The sequence below is a fragment of the Corticium candelabrum genome, chromosome 9 (genome assembly GCF_963422355.1).
Source record: "Corticium candelabrum chromosome 9, ooCorCand1.1, whole genome shotgun sequence".
NCBI lineage: Eukaryota > Metazoa > Porifera > Homoscleromorpha > Homosclerophorida > Plakinidae > Corticium > Corticium candelabrum.
The window spans coordinates 3378039-3397078 of record NC_085093.1 but is presented as its reverse complement, the minus strand read 5'-3'; the positions used below and the strand labels follow the sequence as shown (position 1 = coordinate 3397078).

Here is a 19040-nt window from a genome sequence, read left to right as displayed (position 1 = left end):
TTCTTCCAGAAGAGATGTCTTAATTTGGAGCTTTCAATGGTTGGCTATAGACGAGAACTCCTTGTGGCTTCATTGCCAAGTTCAAGGTCAAACGTCTTAGGATGTGTTAAGTCTATGCCGTGCAAAAGACACTGAGAAGGAGAAACTGAGACACACAGTTTTATTGTCACTCTGACTGGCGACTCAAAGCTGGAACCAATGGTAACTTTCACAGGTTAACTTAAACGTGCATGTTCCTAAGAAAGTGTCCGAATGATGTTGTTGTGAAAGTCTACGAAAAGGGCTACATGACACCAGAACTCATGAACGTCTACAAGCAGATTGTGTGGAAGAAACGAGTGGCAGGCTTCTGGCGTATTCCGATCCCAAGTTTGTTGTGAACAGGGCAACAACTCCTTAAACAGTCATTTATCGACTGTGGAATAATCAAAGATGATCATATTGCAAACCTTTATGAAAGATTAAGATCAATTCTACACAAGGAGGAAACGAGCATCAACGGTGATGAAAACATGGGCCTTAATTACTGATACAGAAGCTGAAGGAGAGAAAGTAGATAACATTTAAAAAAAAACGCATAAAACTAGAACTTTGGTTGTGGCGTTCTAGTCTACTGCTGTTGTGTTTACGGTCTCTTTGACATTAACAAATCACAAGAAAACAGGACGTTCACCTCATACTTTGCTGCCTGGAAATATCCGGCATATTACTGCAAGCAACAAATGAGACATTACAATTTCTTTATCTTAGCCTGGTATATATAATAGCTGTACACTTAGAAAAAGACAAGCCAAAACCGTCACAACAGATACGTCCCTTTCAATATTCCACTCCACTGCATGCAGTGTCTTTCCAATTGGCAACACCTGTCAGCAGCTTTAGTAGTAGCACTGCATTGTAGTAGTCTACCACAATACTGCCCCGTTGCTATCCTCGCGTGGAAGGACCACCGAAAGCGAAGGAAGGCCTAGTGTCGAGGTTAGTAGTCTACAGTAGTACGGACTATGAGTAGTAGACACTGCTGTGCTACGCATCAGAGATCAGTGAAAACAGTTGTGTTACTGAATTGCTTTCTAGCACCAAGCCCTCTAAGTCTTTCTCTTCACCTCTACTTGTGGCGCTATAGTGAAGCATTGTACACACCTTGCGACTAGTACTACCCACACACTAATCAATACCTGTCAGATAAAACTGGATCCTACACTGGAACTACACTTCACAAATCCAGTAGGTCTCCATGATTATTGCGGTTCCCTGCTCGTTGCCGTTCCCTGCTACAAGTGATCCGTAAGTGATTTGCATCCGGATAAACCAAATTTAACAGCGAAACGACGGCACCCTGACAGTGTCATTTCATCTTTACGCAGAAACTAGCAAGTTTGCTATGCTTGAAACACGGTCTTCCAGCAAGACCTAGCAATGCCTCAAATCAACACTATATATCTAGATAGTGATCGACGCGTGTTTGCCGCGTTGACGCAAAGAACACCCGCACAGCGCATGCTAACGGAGATCAACAAGATGGTAAACTGCGCTAGAGGCGAAAAGCAGAGGAACGGAAGACGTCAACGAGATTGTACGAGAGACGCAAACAAAATTTGATCTCTAGGCTGGAACTAGCAAGTTTGCTATTCTTGAAACATGTTCTGCCAGCAAGACACTAAGTACCGTTGACGTAAAGAACACCCGCACGGCGAATCCTGACGGAGATCAACAAGATGGCAAACTGTGCTAGAGGTGAAAAGCAAAAAAAACGGAAGTCGACAACAAGATTGTACGAAAGGTGAAAACGGCACTAACACAAGAAGACAGGACGGTGTCATTTCCCAACATAGCAGATACTTAGCAGATACATGACCACTCTGTGTCAAGCTTGCAGCACGTTGTTGGATACGAAAACACTGCGTCTACAACAACGGTCTAGCAAGACGACGAACAATGATCTAAAAACCGATCGATGAAGCTCCAACCAAACAAAATTGATTCCCATCTACAGGTTAGTATTTCTACGAGCTATACCAACACAAACGCGTTAGACATGTTATCGCAAACGAACCTTTGTACACGGAAATGCACAAATATGTTTGAAATACGAAAAACCTAACAATATTTGTATGCATCCGTGTTGCAGTACCGCTATTTCACACAAAGCGATAACTGCCTGCTGCAACTCTAGCACACACTAAAGGCGTCGTGTGTAGAAGCCACTCCTTTCAGTTTGACACGAAGCATTCGTATTAAAAGGTGAAATCGCGGCTCAAAGGCCAATTGAGTTCAGATCAACGGAGTCCGACTGTGGGTCGCCAAGATGATGACTCTATTTCTACGACACCTCTTTTGGTCTGCCATTCTCTTCATCTCACAAACTCCAGGGCATGCCGAATCGGTAAACGAGTCCACCATCCCACTGGATACAAGAAATGAAAACGAGTCCACAAAGACACTAGACGTAGGAAACGTAAATGATTCCACCGGCCAACTAAGCCCAGAAACCTGCGAGCTTCGACGAAACGTGTGTGCCCTAGATCCACCGAATTCTTTCTACCCTCTGTGCAAGGATTGGTGTATCAACTGTTTTAAAGATGTCGAGTACGGGGAGTTCGAACTCACTAGTTACCATGAAAAACCAAAAAGAAACAGAACCGAAGCTCATTCTTGTCCTGGCAGACGACTGTACAAGTACGAAAGACCACCCAATCTTACAGCCATTCCACCTGAATGTCATTTACATGTAGTCGAGAAAAAAGTCCAATTTCGATGTAAAGCCTAGTTCACAATACGACGCTGACGTTGACGTTGACGCTGACGATGACGCTGGACGTTGACATTGACGCTGACGATGACGTTGTACCATTCACAATATTTTTCCGTGAGCGTCAGGAGACGTTGGTCAGCACCTGTCTGGATACTCGAGCGTTGAGCGCATGCTAACGCACGTTATTGTAACACCACGTGTGTATCGTAGATGGACGAAGAAATTGTAATTCTTCTACTTCTCATTCGTCGCCGTAGGCGTAGAGTTAGAGAATATCAACAACGGCAAATGTGGGTCAGACCAATCTTTCAACGAAGGCGGCAACAGGGAGAATTTTATAATCTCCTTGCAGAGGTGAGGCTGAACGACACTGAAAGCCATTTTCGCTACCTAAGGATGTCTCGTGACTGTTCTTTGATTTGTAGAAAGTAATCACGTGTTTTCCGGTTACGTTGGTACACTTCCGGAATCGACGCTAGAGTTGAACTCGAGTCAACTCCAGCGTCAAGAACGCTGGACGAACGCTGCGACGAACGTCGTCGACGTTGACATGTTCACAATACGACGCTCATGCCAGCGTCATCGTCAGCGTCAGCGTCAACGTCAGCGTCAACGTCAGCGTCGTATTGTGAACCGAGCTTAAGTCGACTATATACATTGTCGTACTAATACTATAGTAATCGTGTAAGTAAATTTAGCTAGCCTCTGCTAAAGGAGCGTCTACAAACTCTGGCACACGTGCCACACGTGCCATCTATCGTGTCGAGCGATCCTGGACAGCGACTGCGCAATTCTCTCCTTTTAGTCTCTGTGTCGCACGCTTGAATCCTGGTTCACAATACCTGCCGGAGACGTGCCGGACTGTGCCGGACGGTCGTGGCGCAACCGAGCTGTAAGAAAGAAGAGGAAACGTGTCTGCATGAGTTGTTTACCCTGGAATTGGGGTGATAATTTAGCGTGTCGTTGATTGGGTGACAGGTCTGCTTCACTTCCTGCAGATATTGCGAACCAGGCTTGAGTTACCAACACCTCAACCGGCGCCAGTAGTTCAGTCCGAGACAGATTTGACAACTAGAAACTTCACTGGTTGTCTTTCCGCTAAAACAGTTTCAACAGTTACTGTTTCCAAACTAGGCAAAACGATTCTGCTGTCACTGTGCCACAGAACAACAACACGTAACCAAGGGTGCTGTTTGAGTACGTGTACGCTAAAGTACAAGCAGGACTCTCCACACACAAAAAACTATGCACTCCCTCTCTTTGGCTTAGTCGACTTTGAGTAAAAACGAACCGAATTCCCTACGGGCTGGCCTCTCTTTTTGCCATGCAACTATAAATTGCTTAAAATTAATTAACTTAATTAATTACTGTTGCAGGTCCACCTACAACACGAGAGAAGGCCAATATTCTGCGCGAAATATTTGGACGTCTAGGACCTCCTGATCAAGACCGTAAAAAACGATCCACAAGAGACAATGTAAGACCAGAACGGCAAGCTGAAAACTGCACGTATGACGAACCGGTCGACTTCGCCATTCTACTTGATGCTTCAGGCAGCGTTGGCAACGAAACCTTTGGCCACACCGTCGACGACGTGGCCTCGCTGGTAGAACACACTTGCAACAGCTTCGCGTGCGGAACCCCAGAAATCAGATACGCTGTAGTGACATTCGATAACACTCCTACCATCGAGTTTGACTTCCAGCATTCCGCACAAAACCAACGCAGCCGCAAAGACGTATTCGACAACATCAAGAGAACGAAGTACAAAGGTGGTAACACCGGAACCCGTCCCGCTTTGGTGCTCGCAAGAGACGCCATATTCAATGTGAGCAACGGTATGAGAGAGACAAGTAGAAAGAAGATTCTTATACTAACTGATGGCAAATACAACGTTGGAGGTAACCCCAAAGACGTGGCTGAAAGTTTGTACGTCGACCGTTCGATTGAAGTCTTTGCCATTGGTATCGGTCGTAAACTAACATATGAGCGAGTGAGGGAACTCGTTCACATCGAACAATTCAACAGAATCCTCCCATTCCTAAGCTATTACTCATACAGTGAGTTTTCACAAGGAATCCAGTTGGTTATTGCAGATGCCAAATTGAGCAAAGACGCGTGCTCGTCAACGTCCGTCAAAAAGTGAACTGTGAATATGAACAGTGAAATGGAATGAACAATGAATACGAACCGGTGCATGGTAGTCGTTTGGGTCAATGTGGCAGATGTTGTAGTGCATGGCTTCGTGCATGGTTGTTGTTTGTGTCGATGTGTTGGGGTGCATTTCCTGGTTATTGATTGATCAAAATAAAACAAAAAATTACAACTTAGTTGTGACGACCACAAGGAAACTACCAATACAGCAGATCAACAAAATTTCTAAATCGACCTATATTTGCCCATTTTCGCCACCTCTTCACAAAAACAAAATAAAAATAGTAAATTAGCGTACTTTGCCATTATCGGACTGGTTTTAGAGTTATATTCTCTATATGGTTGCCAATGATGGTTTCTCCCACTCCCAAACGGCATTGGGAACAACAGCATTTGGACTCTGAAATGCTGTTGCTTCCGGATCAGAAAGCGCTTCTTAGGGTCCTGGATTTCAAGCACTTTAGGGGTGTTGTACTTCTTCCCATCTTATATAGGAGACCGAGTGTTGTACTTCTCATCTTAGAAACGTTGTACTTCTCGGCCGGCCGTGTTGTACTTCCCATCCAGCTTTGAGTAGCAAGCACTCAACATTGCTACAGATACAGTATATGTACTAGCTATACATGCATAAACCTCTCGTCGAGCGTCGCTTCAATTGAAAGCTAAAAAGCAATACTCGTTGGCAGTAGCTCCTGGAGTAGAGTTGAGTTGAAATTGATTGAAGCGTTTGTGATTGCCTAGACAGCAGACTCCTCTAGTAGAGAGTCGTAACTTACTGTATAGGGGTGCATTACTTAATCTAATACAGCTAATCCAGACAGACTACTAATCCGGATTAGACTCATCTAATCTGTCTAATCGCTCCAGCTGAATTAGTTAGATTAGCTGGAGGAGCTAATCCAACAACTCAGAGGAGATCAAAGAAACGTCACAATCCTCATCCAAGTAATCTGTCTAATCCAGATTAGTTGGATTAGATGAAAGAAATGCACCTCAGATGTCCTACTCTCACCCACAATGGCACATATACATAGAACAAGTGAACATGTGTAATTTGTGTCTCTCTGTCCTTTGGGCGGAGTATAGCGCTATAATAAATTATACAAGACTATCATCTTTCTGTGCATAAGCTGACTTTTTCTCAGCTACACCCCAAGATATGCAGCATGCACTTGCCCACTACTATGGCAGCTAATAAGGCAATCTCAAGAAACGCTTTGTGTCACGCCTATCCTCCATCTGTAGAGATGATGTCTCTACTTTCAACCTTGCTATCTCTCTTAGTCTGCTAATATAGCAGTTAAACACTTCAAAACAAGGTAAAAAATACAGTCAACAAGGCATGTATATTAATTAAACTACTGTATGTCCCTTTACATTCATGTGGTTCCTCATAGCTTCCAAATGCCATCACCTGTCATCTGCTGGTAGTTAGTATGAATTAAAGATCTGTGTATAATAGTTGTGTTGTTTACTATACAATGACCTAACATAATCATAAATGGCGCCTCCTACAGACATGGGCTCCAACGTCTTTCACCCCCACTTCTGCTTGTGCAAGTGCTACTACAGTGTTAGTCGCACTTTGAGAGTCAAAGCGACAAAACGTATGTCAGATGAAACCAAATCTATTTTTTGTAGAACCACCAATTTGTAGTGATACATCAGCGTCATCGGTTGTATATATACAAATGTATACAGTGCCATCTAGCACACATTGGAAAGTCCGTTGTAGTACGTGCTGCTGGCAAACAGGATTGAGATATCACACTTCCTCTAATCAACTCTAGTGGCGCACGTTTGTCTTTGATGCAACAACATTGGCACGTCCCAGGCTCGTGAAGATCTAGACAAGACCGTCAACTGTGTTACAGAACCCCCTCAACAAGAAGCGGAAAGTGTTTTGACGGACACATGCTAACTAGTAAACAAGATGGTCTCACCTACCACCCAGCTATCTATCTACAACAACACTTGAACGTGTTAATTTTGCACAATACACTAGTGCAACAGTACAAGAACAAACAGCGATTTACGAATAAGCCCCAACAAAACAAAAATCTATTTCCATCCGTAGGTCAACGTTTTCACTGGCCACCAACATAAACACGGGGGTTAGACACGTTATCTGCCTCAAATTTTGAGCGCAAACGGCACATCTAGACGAGTGTGAGAAGTAGATAAAGTACAGTACTAACCCTAGTACCTTGACAAGAAATACAGCAATATGTAGAGGCGTAAAACCACAAGAAGATCTACTGTAATGTGGAACAACGGGTATAAGAAGAGTTGGTGTCAATGACGTGAACGTCGTAGTTAGTTCCACAACACATACTAACAATAATACGACCCTAACACAACATGCATGAGGTCGTGATACTGTGGGAAGCAGTCACTCCTTTGTCGAGGCACCCACATTAAAAGAAGTGACATCGCATATCAAAGCCATTTTATGGCTATAGATCAACTGACTTCAACTGTGCGTTGCAAGGACGATGACTCTACGTGTACAACTCCTCGCTCTGTCTACCATTCTCTTTATCCTGCAAGCAACTCCAAGTCACTCCGCAAAGACAAACACAGTAACAGCAAACTGCGACGTTTTGACAGATGTCTGTACCAACAGCCCACCGGACGTTTTCGACAATCTCTGCAAGAGATGGTGTGTAGAATGTATGGAAGTTCCAGATGTCAAGTACGGAGAGTTCGAATTCGTTGGTGATACTACCTCTAGGGCCAATAGAACCGCCGCCAGATCTTGCCCTAAAAGACGACTGTACAAGTACATCAAACGACCTCAACTTTCAGCTGCTCCCCCTGCATGTCAGTCGCTATGGGCCAATGAAGAACAATATCAATGTAAGTACATTGTCACAAACTAACAGTAGTAATATAAGTACTGCAGTACTAACACTAACCCTGAACTAACAAAACTCCCAAAATTATTTTCCTCGATCATCGTCCAGGATTGGAAGAGCGATGCCCCCAATCCCGATATTGGAGCCGCCCCTCCTGCCTGGTACCGCCGCCCCTGCTTTGATCTTTGTGACTGAGTGTTATCATGTTATCAATGACCTCAACCGGCAGCAGTCATTTAGTTCAGTGTGTCAAGTCAGACGACTCTGACTGAACTCTGTGCAGCTGCGTAAAGCAGCTCAACTCTGTAACCTCGCTGCATTTCTCAAACTGAAGCCTCGGTACTGTAGTCTCGTTTCACAATTGCTTCTTTCTGCCTTGCTTAATTCAAACGGGCGAATAATGTTAGGGACAAAAGGAAGAGGATCAAACAGCTACTTGAGTGTTCTCTCAGTCACTAGCCCATTCTTTCATCTGTCTTCATGTCAAAGCAAAACGATTCTGTTGTCACTGTGCACCATGAAGTAACACGTACCCCCAAAAATAACAGACAAAGCTGTTTGATTACACTCTATAGATAGTACAAGTAAAACTGTCCAAACAGAAGAGTACTTTCCCTCTTTGGCATGGTCAACCTTGACTGAAGCTCACCATCCTCAGTTCTTTCTCTGCGTAACCCAGCTACATCAACATGTAACTAATATTTCTGTTTTGTGTTGCAGGTCCACCTACAACAAGACAGAAGGCCACCACTGTTCTAAATCTTATATTTAGACGCTTTGGACCATCTGATTCCACCTCTCAACTACCAACAAACGAGTCCAGTAAAGATACCACAGAAGAATCACATGACAATGTAAGAAATCGCCGGCAACCTCAAGACTGCAGTTTTACAGATCCTATCGACCTCGCCATTCTATTGGACGCTTCAGGCAGCGTTGGCGCCAAGAACTTCAACTCGACTATCAATGATGTGGCCTCGCTGGTAGAACACACTTGCAATGGCTTCACATGTGGGACTCCAGAAATCCAATTCGCTTTAGTGACATTCGACAATAGTCCTGTCACCGTGTTTGACTTCAACTACTCCGCAAGTAATCACCACAGCCGCAGAGACATAGTTGATAGCATACTGACAACCAATTACACTGGCGGTAACACTGGCACACGTGCCGCTCTGCTACACATCAGTAACGCCATTTTCAATGAGAGCCATGGTATGAGAAAAAACAGTACAAAAAAGCTTCTTATACTAACTGATGGAAAACACAATGTTGGAGGTAACCCTCAGGAAGTGGCTGAAAGCTTGCACCAGCGACCAGGCAAAGAATCAATTGACGTCTTCGCCATTGGCATAGGTCGTAAACTAACATATCACAGACTGAGGAGTCTCGTTCACATCAAAGTACTCAACAGAATCCTCCCATTCTTAAGTTATTACTCATTCAGTGAGTTTTCACGAGGAATCCGGTTGGTTATTGCAGATGCCAAATTAAGCAAAGACGCATGCTCTTCAACGTCCGTCAAAAAATGAGCACTGTATGAATATGAAAAGTGAACATGAACGGTGCATGTTAGTCGTTGGTTGTGACCACTACAAGTGGACTATGTTTTGTTGGTGTGGCATTGCAAATTTCCTGTGACAACACAAGTCCAAGTAAATGTACCATGTCATGGTCTATATACTCTCTCTAGATCAAACCGTTCATATATCTTACTGCAATGGTAATAGAATGTTAGTAAGTTGTGACTTCCAAGTTTGAGTCAACGACTGCCACAGTCTAGACGAGTAAATACTACAGTACTGAAAAGTGGTGTGATCTTGCAAACCCAACTCACCAAAGCTATCCCTGCACCCACCCTCTGCAGTTAGACAAAATTAGTTGTACAGCAACTACTAATCAATTGAGTGCTAACTGGCCTTATTGCCTAACTACAACCATCACAATCATGCAGCAACATCTGCAGTTATCATAACCAGTTACACCTACATACAGTATTGATAACTTCCGTCAGACTGTCCAGTAACATGATTAATGCCCAAAAACTCTACTGAGCTGCCCGCATGGACAGTAATTCAAGCAGCGTATTAAAGCTGACCCTACTATCTAATTTGTAAACTTCACCGTACAAAGAGGAGCAAACATGCTTTCTCCTGTCTACTAATTTAAAGTCGATTAACTTCGCCTATTTTTGACACTACCTCAAAAAAGGTAAAATTAAAACAACATTGAAATTAGAATGACAGCTATAGTAAGTCACTTGTACATTGCTTCTGACCCCTTACACAAGTCACAAGCATAGAGCCCCACCCTGTTTTTAGTACTACAGTGTACCTTCAGTACTACATTTCACTCTGAAGCAGCCACACAATGAAGACAAAGAGATGAGATCATTTTCTAAACATTGGCTTCCTGTCAGATGTTACAACTGGTACATGTAATTGCCAGAAATTACAATAGCAGTAACAGTCTAAACTGCTCATTCCCCTAGGCAAAAGTAAAATCTGACAAAATATTCAAAAGGCAAAAAAAGTGAATTATTTGTGTCGAGCCATAACGACGGTAGTTTTTTGGCTGGCTCTCCGCTTCTGCCCTATGTTTATATGTAGAAGCTAGTAATTCATTCGCATCATCTCAGTGCCACACCCACGTGCAACAGAAATGACAACAGAAATTTAGCTAGCTGTACTAAACATAGCTCATTTTTATGCCAACTAGAACATTGTAGACGTTAGCAAACTTACCAGTACAGTGTACTGTAGACAGAGAGCACAGTGACGCATTCAACCACACTCCCACGCGAAAGCCGTTCTCTGCCTCCCAGTGTCCTCTCCAGAGTATTAACGTTGTCCTGCCACTGTCGAATTTCTAACCAGCCAACGACGTCGCATTTCTCAAAACCGTACAGGTTTCAGAGTGTGTTGATATCAATGTAAACAAAATGTGGTCTGTCGTGTAAGTGTCGTGTTCTTCAAGCCACAACGCTGCCTGGCCTGTACTTGAAGAATCCTGTACTTGACGATAGTAGGTGGTAGTTTTTTTAGAGAAACAGGTTACTGAAAAATGCTTGATGGTATTGATTGGTAATAGCTAACATGTACCTTTTGGTTCACGTGACTTCACAGGTTCCATCTTCCTAATGTCTTGGTTAAGAATTCCAGACGAAATTCTACTGAAGATATTATCATATCTGTCAGAACAAGATCTTGTCTCTCTAGGACAAGTGTGTAAACGTTGGCACGTGCTATCCCAAGATGAATATCTCTGGAAGAGTCTCCTCTCACTACACTATCCATACAACCAACCACTTCCTTCTGATGACAGCCTTAGTCGTTCCACACCTGCTTCTCTTGACGTGTATCGCAGCTTTAGAGATAATGTGGCCAGTCTCAATGTTCAGGTGGCCACTCAGCACTCTGATGAGGTTCTACATGTTTCGTTTAGTCACAACGGACGTTTGGTTTGCAGCACGTCCAAAGATGCAACGGCATGTTTATGGTCAGTCACAACAGCATACACCCTTGACCTGGTCGACACGCTCGTGTTCTTTTCTGACTTGACGTTGCCATATAAACATACTGTCTACTCTGAATTCAATCAGGATGATACTATGTTGCTAGTGTATGGCACTGTTGACCATATCCCCACAGGAGGAATTGTCTACATCTATGATCTTAAACAACAAAAGTTTCTCTCTCATGCTGTCACTCGGCCACTTAACATATTCTCAACTTGGCTTGATTCACAACATTTTGCATATGGCGACATTATGGCAAGCAGTCTTGAACCGGGTGGTTCTGAAAGCATTCTTTATTGTTCAAATGCAAGAAGACAAGCTGGAGACTACAAACAACTTGGCCGATTTTATAATAGACGGGGCACTTGTATACGACAGATAAGAAGCATGCCTTTGGTTGATATGAAAGCTGGCAGTAGTCATTCCAATTGTGGAAGTGATTATCGCCTATTCTATAGCAAAGGAGACACATATCGTTGTGGTCACCAACTTGCATGCTGTGATGTTACAACAGAGAGGTTGCCTCCGATTTCATCTAATCGAGAATTTATAACTTCGACTCACAAGAATGTTTGTGAAGTGAATGGACGCGTCGTTGGCCTCCGAATGTCTCCCGACAATCAGTTAATCTACATCAACTGTCGACCGTTTACAAACACTGATGCACACGCAAACTTGCTACAACCTGATATTTCCGAGAACGCAGAAGTTCGAGTGTATCGTTCTGACTCACTGGAACTCGTTCAAATGCTACGTGGTCACAAGTGTTACACCCCCAAATCGAGTTGCTTCATTATTCATCTTGACGTCAGTGAGAGTTACATTGCAAGGTCAGACAAAAGAAGGAATAAATCGTGTTTGTATCATTGCGTGAATGAAATTTTGTTATCTAGTGGGGCTGAGGACAGACTGGTTCACGTATGGGACAGGCGTTCTGGCGCCAAATTGGCTACTCTCTGTGGTCACACCAATGTGGTGAACGCAGTTGCGTTTAATCCGAGGAATGAAGGCATGTTAGTTAGTGCAAGCGATGATTTTACCCTACGAGTATGGCATTCTCGACATCTCGTAAGGTCTTGCAAGGAACTTAGAGTTTCAAATTTTTAAATTTATGTTGTTATAATATAATAGCCAAGAGTGTGTTTAAACAATGTGTGCATATAATGAATTATGTATCATAGTGTGAATGTGTGAAATATGTGACTACCAATAATTGAAATTAGCCCAGCAATGATTTTCGGAACTGCAGCAATCAATTGATGATAAGTTAGTAGAGATCACGTCTAGTCAACCTGTCACGTGCAGTAGCACATACAGGTAAAGGTCTGGAGCTGACGCTAAACTGGTCTGTTGATATCAACACACAAGTGGTCTGGCCACGCGAACCCGTCCGCCATATTGTTCTAATGAGAGTTGGAAGACAGAAGGTGAATGCCTGTTTTCTAGCATGCGTGTTACTAACTTGTCCGCTACTCGTTTATTCAATAATACGGACGTTTATCTCAAACTCTCGGTGGAGCTGCAGCCACGCCGCACACGCAAGCGCAAGAGTTGGATTTGGAGTAGGCCTACAGTACACTTGGAAACAACTCGAGCAGTCCAACAAGTCGACTGCACCAGAAGGTAAACAGCGCCCACCCGACTTTATTATTGTTGGCGTTCGCAAAAGCGGCACGAGGGCCCTGCTGTCGATGATTACTTTGCATCCGCAAGTTGTATCACCTGGACCGGAAGTGCACTACTTTGACAGAGATGAGAACTTCCGACGAGGCCTTGGGTGGTATGTCAGCCAGATGGCGCCGTCTAGAGACGGACAATTGACTGGTGAAAAGAGTCCTTCCTACTTCATCTTTCCTTCTGTTCCGTTGAGAATCAAAAATTATTTCGAAACAGTGGGGAAAAAAGCTAAGTTGCTGTTGGTGGTACGGGAACCTGTGAGTCGTCTCATATCCGATTTCACGCAGAAATTGGTACAGAAAGGAATCAGTGCATTTGACAGTGAAACGGTTAGAGATAATTTCGTCCAGAAGGCGTTTACCCTCGATGGTCAAGTGAACACGAACTGGACAGCTATCAGAATTAGTCTCTATTCTGTTTTTCTCGAAAGGTGGTTGAACGTTTTCGAGCCAAGTGAAATACACTTTGTCAATGGTGATAACCTTATTAGAAATCCGACAACCGAGATGATAAAAGTACACAAGGCAATACTCTTTGCGTTTTCGTTACTAATCTTACATGTTCAGGTATCTTCCTTTCTGGGTTTGGACCAGAGCTTTGATTGGAAGAATTCTTTCAACTACAATTCTACTCTTGGATTTTTCTGCATTAGGAAGGGTCACAGTGGCAACGTGTCACACTGCTTGGGTAGCACAAAGGGTCGTCGACATCCAGAAATCGATGCGAGTCTCTTAGAGAAGTTGTACATGTTCTTTCGTCCGTACAACAGTAAGTTTGTAAAAATGACAGGGATGACAGTCGACTGGGATATATGACAGATATTCGTGATGACTAATCACAGTCAAGTACAGCCACAGATTTCACTACACATGACTTTTATTAGGGAAACAGATGACGGTTGAGTTTTTTCAAGACACTTATTAACGATTAATCTTTAATGACCGGCTTGAGTTGATCACCAGATTCGTTTATGTACATTGTTTGCAATTGATATAGTCTACTGACTTTTAGTTGGACAGAATTTGCAAGCTTAGATCTATAATGTAGTTTATGACAACCATGATCGGTATTGAATGCGACTAACTAGTAGTACAGTGAAACCTGTACTATGCGACCACCTGTGGGACCCAGGGGTATCGGTCGCTTAGGACAGGTGGTCGCTTAGTAGAGGAAACCTTGCGCTTCCACACACCTATAGCCCTGCATTCCAGACCACCACGACACGGAACTTACAAAGTGCTAAACGTCTCGTTTCTTGTTTTGTGCAATGTAAATACTGTTTTTCGTCCATGTGGTTACAGACTGTTCTAATCAAAGCTAGCTACTGTGACAGGGAAAGAAACTGGATAGAGTTTGCTGCTGCCTGACTTCCAAACTCATCTTCTGCACCACACTTTCCAGCTTTGCAACCAAATCCAGCATTTTCTGATCAATTTTGATGAGTAAAAACTGGAATAGGTCATGCGCGAGCTCTACGGCTTGTTTGTAAGTTTGAACTCGAATTTGAGGTGGATCATAATCATCATCATCTTCAGTGTCACTTGTGTCAATGCCATGTTGTCCAGTGTCTACGACATGTGCCTGCCACCTGCCTGCTATCTGCCTCGCTGAGATTCCTTTCTCAGACAGCTGAATAACCTTTACCCGGTCACCTAGACTCAGAACTTTTAGCGACATCATGCAAGCAAGAATTGATTTGGGATACAAGTGTACCGCATGTGTGTCGGCAACACCTCTGAGAGGTTGGAATGTGTAATCAAGACGAAAAAGGTACATTGTGGTTGCTTAGAAGAGGTGTTAATTGCTGTAGGGCCTTTGGATTAGCTATTGTATGGGACAACGTTCCGTGCCAGGCAGATGTGGTCGTTAAAGACAGGTGGTCGCTGGTACAGGTTTCACTGTACAACATTCGAGGAACTGGTTACAGTCATATGTTGTCATAACAGAAACTCAATGGAGCTGAGTGAGCGTGTTCTCACCAGATTTTCGCTCTTTGCCCATGCTGACCATAATCTATGGTTACACCACGGTCAGGTCAACAATTGTTGTAGTTTCGCCTGGCCTCCCAGCTCTGCCCCCTCTTACTTTCTGTAGTCTTGCGTAGCCAGACCCCCTCTCGTAAAGAAAGGGTCTGGCTACACAAGACTAATAAACAGAACCATTTACTAATTATTACAGATAGTTGCGACTTAAGGGATCATGTTTTTCTGACCAGGTGATGGTATGGGCGCCATTTTAATTGTGGAGCTTGTAACAAGGCTTCTAATCGGGGTCCCACAACAGAAAGGGGCGTGGTCCTATATGGCTCTTCATCGAGCTCTTGGTATGTGCGTGTGTGTGTCTGTGTGTGTCTGTGTGTGTGTGTGTGTGTGTGTGTGTGTGTGTGTGTGTGTGTGTGTGTGTGTGTGTGTGTGTGTGTGTGTGTGTGTGTGTGTGTGTGTGTTATTACACAAATCTCAAATTTCTCCCCACGATCACGTTTTATGATAGGGCCTATCTTTAAAAAATCGGTTCCCTGTCCAACTACAGATGAGTCTAAGAACGATTTGTTTAAGTGAGCAAACGGTGACGAAAAAGCTTCAGGAACCTCCGTCGCCCCATCCTTTTGTATTGTAGCTAGGGATTGTGTGTACTTGGCTAGGGATTGTGTGTACTTGGACCACCAAGAAACACCTTCAGGAGTTGAATGCCACCTACAGTCAACTATTCACACGTCCCATACTACAATCAATCCTTTACTACACTGTGCTGCATCTAACACTGTTGATAGTCAATGTTTGCAGATATCAATTTCTATGTCAATAAATACCATACCATTGTCCTTACAACGGAACTGAGTGTATACCTAGACTGTACATTTCAATTGTCTTGATCACGATCACAAAACGACGACTACCTATACCAGACCTATATACGTAATCTAAACTACTAGGAAGTTTGCATGTTTACTTCCATGACACCTAAGGTTTCAACAAATACGTATTGTACCATGTCTAGCTAGTACTCGACGTTTCAGTAGACGGACTGAAAACTCCGTTGGACGTGTTACTCACGAATGCGAGGCGCCTACTGATACCGTACAACTAGTTAACCTAGACGGCTCTGGTAGCCAACATTTACTGTAACAACAGATACCGGAAATGAGTCAGCGCCTTTGAGCATGCCTATCGCTCAGTCACGTGACTCTTATCTTTCTGATCAGGTGACTGCCTTGAGAAACCCGGATATTTGTTCAGCTATGCCGTACGCCGGGCTTTCCAAGAAGGCTGTCAAGCCTGCTGTTGTTGGAGTAAGCATTCTCGCATGTTTTTTCATACTCTATGGTATAATGGAACAGCGTAAGCAGTCGCTTACGTATTTCGTCGGCAAATCGCAAAGACAAGCGACTAGAGAGCGTCCGAGCAACTCAAACGCAGTGGCCCACGAAGGAACGAACGGCGGCGGCAACAACCAAGAAATGGACGACAGCGAGGAATGGGAGAATTCGATAGAACGCGTGCACTACTCGAGCAACGACGATGACATCAGTAGACACGACCTCCTTGACGGAGGTAACAGGTTGCGACCGCAGGCACATTCTGGACACGAGACGCACGGAAATGCGACTAAAAAAGGTGCGTTTGAGTGTATTGTCGCCGTTGGGCCAGTCAGCGTATTACCGTATCTGCTATTTTGCATCGTGCATTATGATGTTCTGTGAACGTGTAGCTACATACCCTAGCTGACACCATCAACTACCTGTGCGTCACGCTTCCCAGCAGGAGGATGACGTGAAGAGTCCTCGCCTGGTACTTCCTTGTTGCTTTCAATTTTGTAACCAACCAACATCTTGATGTGGTGGTGGTGGTGGTGTGTGTGTGTGTGCGTGTGTGTGTGCGTGCGTGTGTGCGTGCGTGTGGTGTGTGTGCTTGTGGTGTGTGTGCTTGTGGTGTGTGTGTGTGTGTGTGTGTGTGTGTGTGTGTGTGTGTGTGTGTGTACTTGGATGCATGTTTTTAGACTTTCCAAAGTGTGTGCCTGTGGTGTGTGTGCATGTGATGTGATGTGGTGTGTGTGTGTGTGTGTGTGTGTGTGTGTGTGTGTGTGTGTGTGTGTGAGTGAGTGAGTGTACCTGCATGCATGTTTTAGACTTTTCAAAGTTTTCAAAATGCCTAATTGGGATTAAACTACCTTAATTAATCAATCAGGACTCGGTCATCATTTACACAGTACTGTTTTATTTTACTGTTCTGTCCTTGTCGAAGTTGCTACTTGCTGGTACACTTACCCTTGACAACATCAATGTGGGTATTTGAATAGGAATCAATGGCCACTGTCAAACTTCAGTAGAAGACGTTATGTCTTATATTAATCCTATAGCATCAAGGAAGTAGGATTGCTGGTCAACCAGTGAGCAGGCTGCCATGCCCTAAAGTGATCTAGTCCTCAGTGTCATTGCTCTTTGCACACGCAAAGATGCAGCATCAAGTAATAATGATACTCAGATTGCTAGGCAACTTCCAACTTGCTTATAAACCGTTTAATTTGCTGTCAAGAATCTGTAGACGCTACAGTGCACACATGCACACTGTACAGACAGATAGCCTTGTTCAGTGGCAAGAGCTTGCATGCGTGTAGACATAAAATGTATTGTAGCAAAACGCTGCATGCATAAACCTCATGCCCGACTCCAACATGCTAGGGTCAGTGGGTCTATTGACCACTTTAAATTTCAAATTTTTAAATTCTCAATTTTTAATAGTTAATTTTTACTTTACGTTTTTACTTTTTTAAATTTGCATTACATTTTAAAAATTTTATCTTAGAAAATCAAATTAAAATTAATATTTAAAAATTTAGAAATTTTTAGGTACATATATTAGAAATTATATCCAGATGCAAATTTGCTAGGAAATTTATATTCAGACGATTTCAACGATTGTAAATGTAAACAGTCTGCTCTCATGAAGCTGTTGGATATAACTTTATATTTAAAAAGTCATTAGTCATTGGTGTCTAGGTGCACATCAAAGACGACAGCAAGCTGCAGGATTGCTACTGAAAAGACCACCTGACTTCATTGTCATTGGTGTTCGGAAATGTGGAACGAGGGCTCTGTTAAACATGATCGGCTTGCATCCACAGACAGTGTCAGCTGGACCCGAAATTCATTTCTTCGACAAGAAAGAGAGTTACAAGAATGGCCTCAAGTGGTATATCAATAGAATGAAGCCGTCAACATCGAGTCAGTTGACTGGTGAGAAGACGCCTGCATACTTTATTCAGCCCGATGTACCGCAACGTATGAGCAAGTACTTCAAGACAGTCCACAAGAAACCCAAATTGCTACTCGTCGTACGGGAACCCGTCAGCAGGATTGTATCGGACTTCACACAAGGATTATATAATGATGATAACGTAGACATACAAGAGCTAAACAAGAAAGACATTCAAGCTCAATTTAGAAATAAAGCGCTCGGTAAAGATGGTCAAATCAATAGAAAGTGGCGGGCTATCACTGTTAGCGAGTATTCAGTTCACCTTCGTCGGTGGTGGGAAGTATTCCACCGCGACGAACTACTTATTATCAATGGAGACAACTTAATAACCAATCCGGCTAAGGAGATGACCAAAGTAATTGACCGACTTGTTATCGTTTGTGCATAACGGGTTATGACGATTTCTGCTGTAGGTTTCGTCGTTCCTTAATTTGGATAAAAGTGTGGATTGGAGCCGTGTATTGTATTACAACGAGACACGTGGCTTCTATTGCTACGACAAGGATGGGGAGTCCACTTGTTTAAGCAGCAGCAAAGGACGTACACACCCAGAAGTCGAAGAGTCGGTCTTAGCCAAGCTACGGAAGTACTACAAACCGTTTAACTCACAATTTGTTAAAATGACTGGATTAGACGTCGATTGGGACATGCGATGATCTTTTAGTCCCTTTGCTCACCAATCCGTAGTGTAGCCAGACCCTTTTCTGCCCTTGTTTACACAAGGCTAATGCACAACAAGATAAGATAATCTTTTCTATTGTAGATGCAGTAATTTGCAATGGTTTGTTAATTAATCTGAAATTATAAGCTGTACATAGTTTAGG

General features: G+C 43.4%; 5 protein-coding genes across 5 annotated transcripts; all 5 read left to right on the top strand.

The window, feature by feature from the left end:
• Positions 1–2219: 2219 nt before the first annotated feature.
• LOC134184853 (uncharacterized) lies at positions 2220–5081 on the top strand. Its single transcript, XM_062652617.1, has 2 exons — positions 2220–2759; positions 4132–5081. The coding sequence occupies exons 1-2, from the start codon at positions 2309–2311 to the stop codon at positions 4899–4901; spliced, it is 1221 nt and encodes a 406-aa protein (XP_062508601.1). The 5' UTR covers positions 2220–2308; the 3' UTR covers positions 4902–5081.
• A 2229-nt stretch (positions 5082–7310) lies between these two features.
• Positions 7311–9576, top strand: LOC134184588 (uncharacterized). Its single transcript, XM_062652322.1, has 2 exons — positions 7311–7768; positions 8488–9576. The coding sequence occupies exons 1-2, from the start codon at positions 7405–7407 to the stop codon at positions 9297–9299; spliced, it is 1176 nt and encodes a 391-aa protein (XP_062508306.1). The 5' UTR covers positions 7311–7404; the 3' UTR covers positions 9300–9576.
• A 1134-nt stretch (positions 9577–10710) lies between these two features.
• LOC134184570 (F-box/WD repeat-containing protein 5-like) lies at positions 10711–12531 on the top strand. The gene is made up of 3 exons (XM_062652303.1): positions 10711–10819; positions 10893–12114; positions 12178–12531. Exons 2-3 carry the CDS (start codon positions 10907–10909, stop codon positions 12389–12391), a joined length of 1422 nt encoding a protein of 473 aa, XP_062508287.1. The 5' UTR covers positions 10711–10819; positions 10893–10906; the 3' UTR covers positions 12392–12531.
• Positions 12532–12673: 142 nt separating this feature from the next.
• Positions 12674–14049, top strand: LOC134184563 (heparan sulfate glucosamine 3-O-sulfotransferase 1-like). The gene is made up of 2 exons (XM_062652294.1): positions 12674–13476; positions 13528–14049. Exons 1-2 carry the CDS (start codon positions 12691–12693, stop codon positions 13774–13776), a joined length of 1035 nt encoding a protein of 344 aa, XP_062508278.1. The 5' UTR covers positions 12674–12690; the 3' UTR covers positions 13777–14049.
• Positions 14050–16176: 2127 nt separating this feature from the next.
• On the top strand, positions 16177–19029 carry LOC134184318 (heparan sulfate glucosamine 3-O-sulfotransferase 1-like). Its single transcript, XM_062651979.1, has 3 exons — positions 16177–16575; positions 17958–18571; positions 18630–19029. The coding sequence occupies exons 1-3, from the start codon at positions 16200–16202 to the stop codon at positions 18870–18872; spliced, it is 1233 nt and encodes a 410-aa protein (XP_062507963.1). The 5' UTR covers positions 16177–16199; the 3' UTR covers positions 18873–19029.
• Positions 19030–19040: the final 11 nt, after the last annotated feature.

Excerpts from the sequence above, each read along its gene's own strand:
- LOC134184853 (XM_062652617.1), top strand. The coding sequence starts at position 2,309 with ATGATGACTCTATTTCTACGACACCTCTTTTGGTCTGCCATTCTCTTC. Across the intron at positions 2,760-4,131 it reads GAAAAAAGTCCAATTTCGAT|GTCCACCTACAACACGAGAG; the intron begins GTAAAGCCTAGT and ends TTACTGTTGCAG.
- LOC134184588 (XM_062652322.1), top strand. The coding sequence starts at position 7,405 with ATGACTCTACGTGTACAACTCCTCGCTCTGTCTACCATTCTCTTTATC. Across the intron at positions 7,769-8,487 it reads CAATGAAGAACAATATCAAT|GTCCACCTACAACAAGACAG; the intron begins GTAAGTACATTG and ends TTTGTGTTGCAG.
- LOC134184570 (XM_062652303.1), top strand. The coding sequence starts at position 10,907 with ATGTCTTGGTTAAGAATTCCAGACGAAATTCTACTGAAGATATTATCA. Across the intron at positions 12,115-12,177 it reads AGTGAGAGTTACATTGCAAG|TGGGGCTGAGGACAGACTGG; the intron begins GTCAGACAAAAG and ends TTTGTTATCTAG.
- LOC134184563 (XM_062652294.1), top strand. The coding sequence starts at position 12,691 with ATGAGAGTTGGAAGACAGAAGGTGAATGCCTGTTTTCTAGCATGCGTG. Across the intron at positions 13,477-13,527 it reads CGACAACCGAGATGATAAAA|GTATCTTCCTTTCTGGGTTT; the intron begins GTACACAAGGCA and ends TTACATGTTCAG.
- LOC134184318 (XM_062651979.1), top strand. The coding sequence starts at position 16,200 with ATGCCGTACGCCGGGCTTTCCAAGAAGGCTGTCAAGCCTGCTGTTGTT. Across the intron at positions 16,576-17,957 it reads CGGAAATGCGACTAAAAAAG|GTGCACATCAAAGACGACAG; the intron begins GTGCGTTTGAGT and ends ATTGGTGTCTAG. Across the intron at positions 18,572-18,629 it reads CGGCTAAGGAGATGACCAAA|GTTTCGTCGTTCCTTAATTT; the intron begins GTAATTGACCGA and ends TTTCTGCTGTAG.